Raw genomic sequence first — 2398 nt, forward strand, 5'->3', positions numbered from 1 at the left:
GTGCATGGCTCGAGGGGCCCTTCCTGCTCAACGGGTTCGCACTGCCCGTCTCTTTCGTCTCCCTTTCTCTCTCCAGCTTCTTCCTGATCCTCAGACTCCTGCGCATTCTCATCGTTATCATTGACTTATTCTTGCGTACCTACGACGTCCGACCAACCTAATAATCTCCCATCTCCCTCTTGGTTTATCGTTATATCTTCAATCATTATGGCAAACGACGCTCCCTACGCTGCTGGTGCCGGGCGCAAGTGGTCCTACTCCTTCTTCGACTTTCTGACTCCCGTCGACACTTGTGCGTCTACTCCTCCAGCTGAGTTGGACTGCCTCGCTAACCGGTTTGAAGGTCTGATGGGCTGGTGCTGCCCATGCATCCTGTTCGGCCGAACGCAAGCCCGCCTCGACGACCCATCCTTGACAAACTACAGCCCCGTCAACGATCGCGTTCGTCGCCAACTCGCTCTGCACTCTGAAAGCATACTAACCGTTGGTCAGTGCCTCATCTGGCTCGGCATGAACTGCTTCGGCGCGGGCTTCCTCATCCAAGCGAAGAAACGCAACGACCTGCGGCAGCGATACGCCATCACCGAAACCCATCTCGAGTCGGCACTGGGCATGAAAGAGGGCGATATGAAGAAGAAACATGGTGTTGAAGGAGCGATGGTCGAGGACTGTCTTGGTGCGCTCTGCTGTCCGGTTTGCGGGCTCATCCAGGCGGACAAAGAGGTTGTCAAGATGCAGCGCGAAGGAGGACAAGGACAGCCGGCGGAAGGGACGCCGTATCAGAGGCCTCAGGGGATGCATTATCCATAGCGATTGGTTGTGGTATTGCTAGACATATTGATAGATGGACGACTGTTAGCCCTCACTACTCATTCATGCCTGTTGTTAGCTCACATTCCCAATGCACTTTGTCCGTATGCTGTCAACGTGGACTGAATGCGTACTCCATATATTCCTGTAGTTCAACCAAGACCATGCACTGGGTGAGAAGCTTCAGCTCCGAATAAAACCTCGAACACATCACCGGAAGCAGAAACTGTTCATTACTCTATATACCGAATCAATATCCACAAGACAAGCCAATGCACAAGCAATCCATCCGATACCTCAAATACATCCGACACTATAAACTCATCCGCCTAGACAATAGTAACAGTCTTATTCAAAACCTCCAGGAACGGCCAGTTCGACGCCTACCAAAGTCAGCACCATCCAATCCACCCCATGTCTCTAGAAAGAAAGAAAAGGAACATACCCCAACAAGCGCCACATGCGCAACACCCACAACCGCCTTCCCCTTACTCACCCCCTCCGGCACACTCACCGTAAAGTTCTCATACGGCGGCAGATAATACTCATGGTACACGGGGTTGAAGGCGCCATGGTACAGGACAGTCCCGAGCGTCTCATCGGCCTCAATGCACTCGCTATTCGGGCACGACTGCAGCCCGATTGCGACGGCGAGTTCGGTGGAGCCGGTGAGGGAGTTCTACAAAGACTTGTTAATGGAGTTTCAGAGAAGAGATGGGATGAGGAGGGGATAGACGAACAGGACGCGTAACTTGCACGATCACATCGCTGCCTGCTTTTAGCTCTGGGCCGGATGGCAGGTTGAGCCCGGCGTTTTGGGCGAGGGTTGGGACTAGCGTTGTTGTGAGGGCTGTGAGGGTTGTGAGGGTGAGGGATTTCATTTTGGAGACTGAGACTGAGACTGAGACTGAGACTGATGCTGGGAATGTGGCAATGTAGAGAGAAAGATGGGGTTTGAATAAGATGCTGTTGTTGTTGTTGTTGTTGCGTTGTTGTTGAAAGTCCAAGTATACGTAGGGAGTCCGAGCCCTTTATACCCGTCCCCAGGCAACATCATCCTGAATCTCTGAGTCTGAGGCAAAGCAAGTGAGATGAGACAATGATCTCAGCGCCGTCCATAAACATGGTCTGATTTGCTGCTCAATATACACCCCCACAGCGCCTGTGGCCCCAAGGGCAAGTCCAGTGCCGATCATCCGGGCTTCCGCGATCCATTCGCCGGGGTGATGCACGGGGTGAGACATGCTCGAGGTCTACCAGTCAGGGCACCAAGCTGGAGTGTTTAGGCGTCCTGGATGCATTGCGTCGCCATCGCCATCGCCATCGCCCTGGCTGCAGAACTACAAGCTTACCTACCTATATCCCGGAGTTCCGAGCGAAGCCGTGCTGAAGCTGACGAGACAAAAATAGAACAGAGGATGACCCACCACTCCTTAATATGCGAGGATGATTGCTTGTGCTGTCTTAGCTAGCTGCCTAGGTCTCAGTCTCAGCTGTCAGCTTGCTCAGCTTGGTTCTGCAGAGCGCCTGGAATAGAGGAGAAGTGATCATATGACGATCCGAAGAAATACTGATTAGGCATCTGTTT

At 52.8% G+C, this 2398-nt stretch overlaps 2 protein-coding genes across 2 annotated transcripts; one reads left to right on the forward strand and one right to left on the reverse strand.

Moving 5' to 3' along the window:
- Window positions 1-207: 207 nt before the first annotated feature.
- DSM5745_11602 (PLAC8 family protein) lies at window positions 208-810 on the forward strand (the record flags this gene model as incomplete). Its single annotated transcript, XM_026753618.1, has 3 exons — window positions 208-292; window positions 344-441; window positions 493-810. 3 exons carry the CDS (start codon window positions 208-210, stop codon window positions 808-810), a joined length of 501 nt encoding a protein of 166 aa, XP_026597818.1.
- A 329-nt stretch (window positions 811-1139) lies between these two features.
- DSM5745_11603 (uncharacterized protein) lies at window positions 1140-1691 on the reverse strand (the record flags this gene model as incomplete). The annotated part of the gene is made up of 3 exons (XM_026753619.1): window positions 1140-1193; window positions 1256-1489; window positions 1551-1691. 3 exons carry the CDS (start codon window positions 1689-1691, stop codon window positions 1140-1142), a joined length of 429 nt encoding a protein of 142 aa, XP_026597819.1.
- Between the last annotated feature and the right edge of the window lie 707 nt (window positions 1692-2398).

The sequence above is a fragment of the Aspergillus mulundensis genome, assembly GCF_003369625.1.
Source record: "Aspergillus mulundensis strain DSM 5745 chromosome Unknown scaffold_80, whole genome shotgun sequence".
NCBI classification, from domain to species: domain Eukaryota; kingdom Fungi; phylum Ascomycota; class Eurotiomycetes; order Eurotiales; family Aspergillaceae; genus Aspergillus; species Aspergillus mulundensis.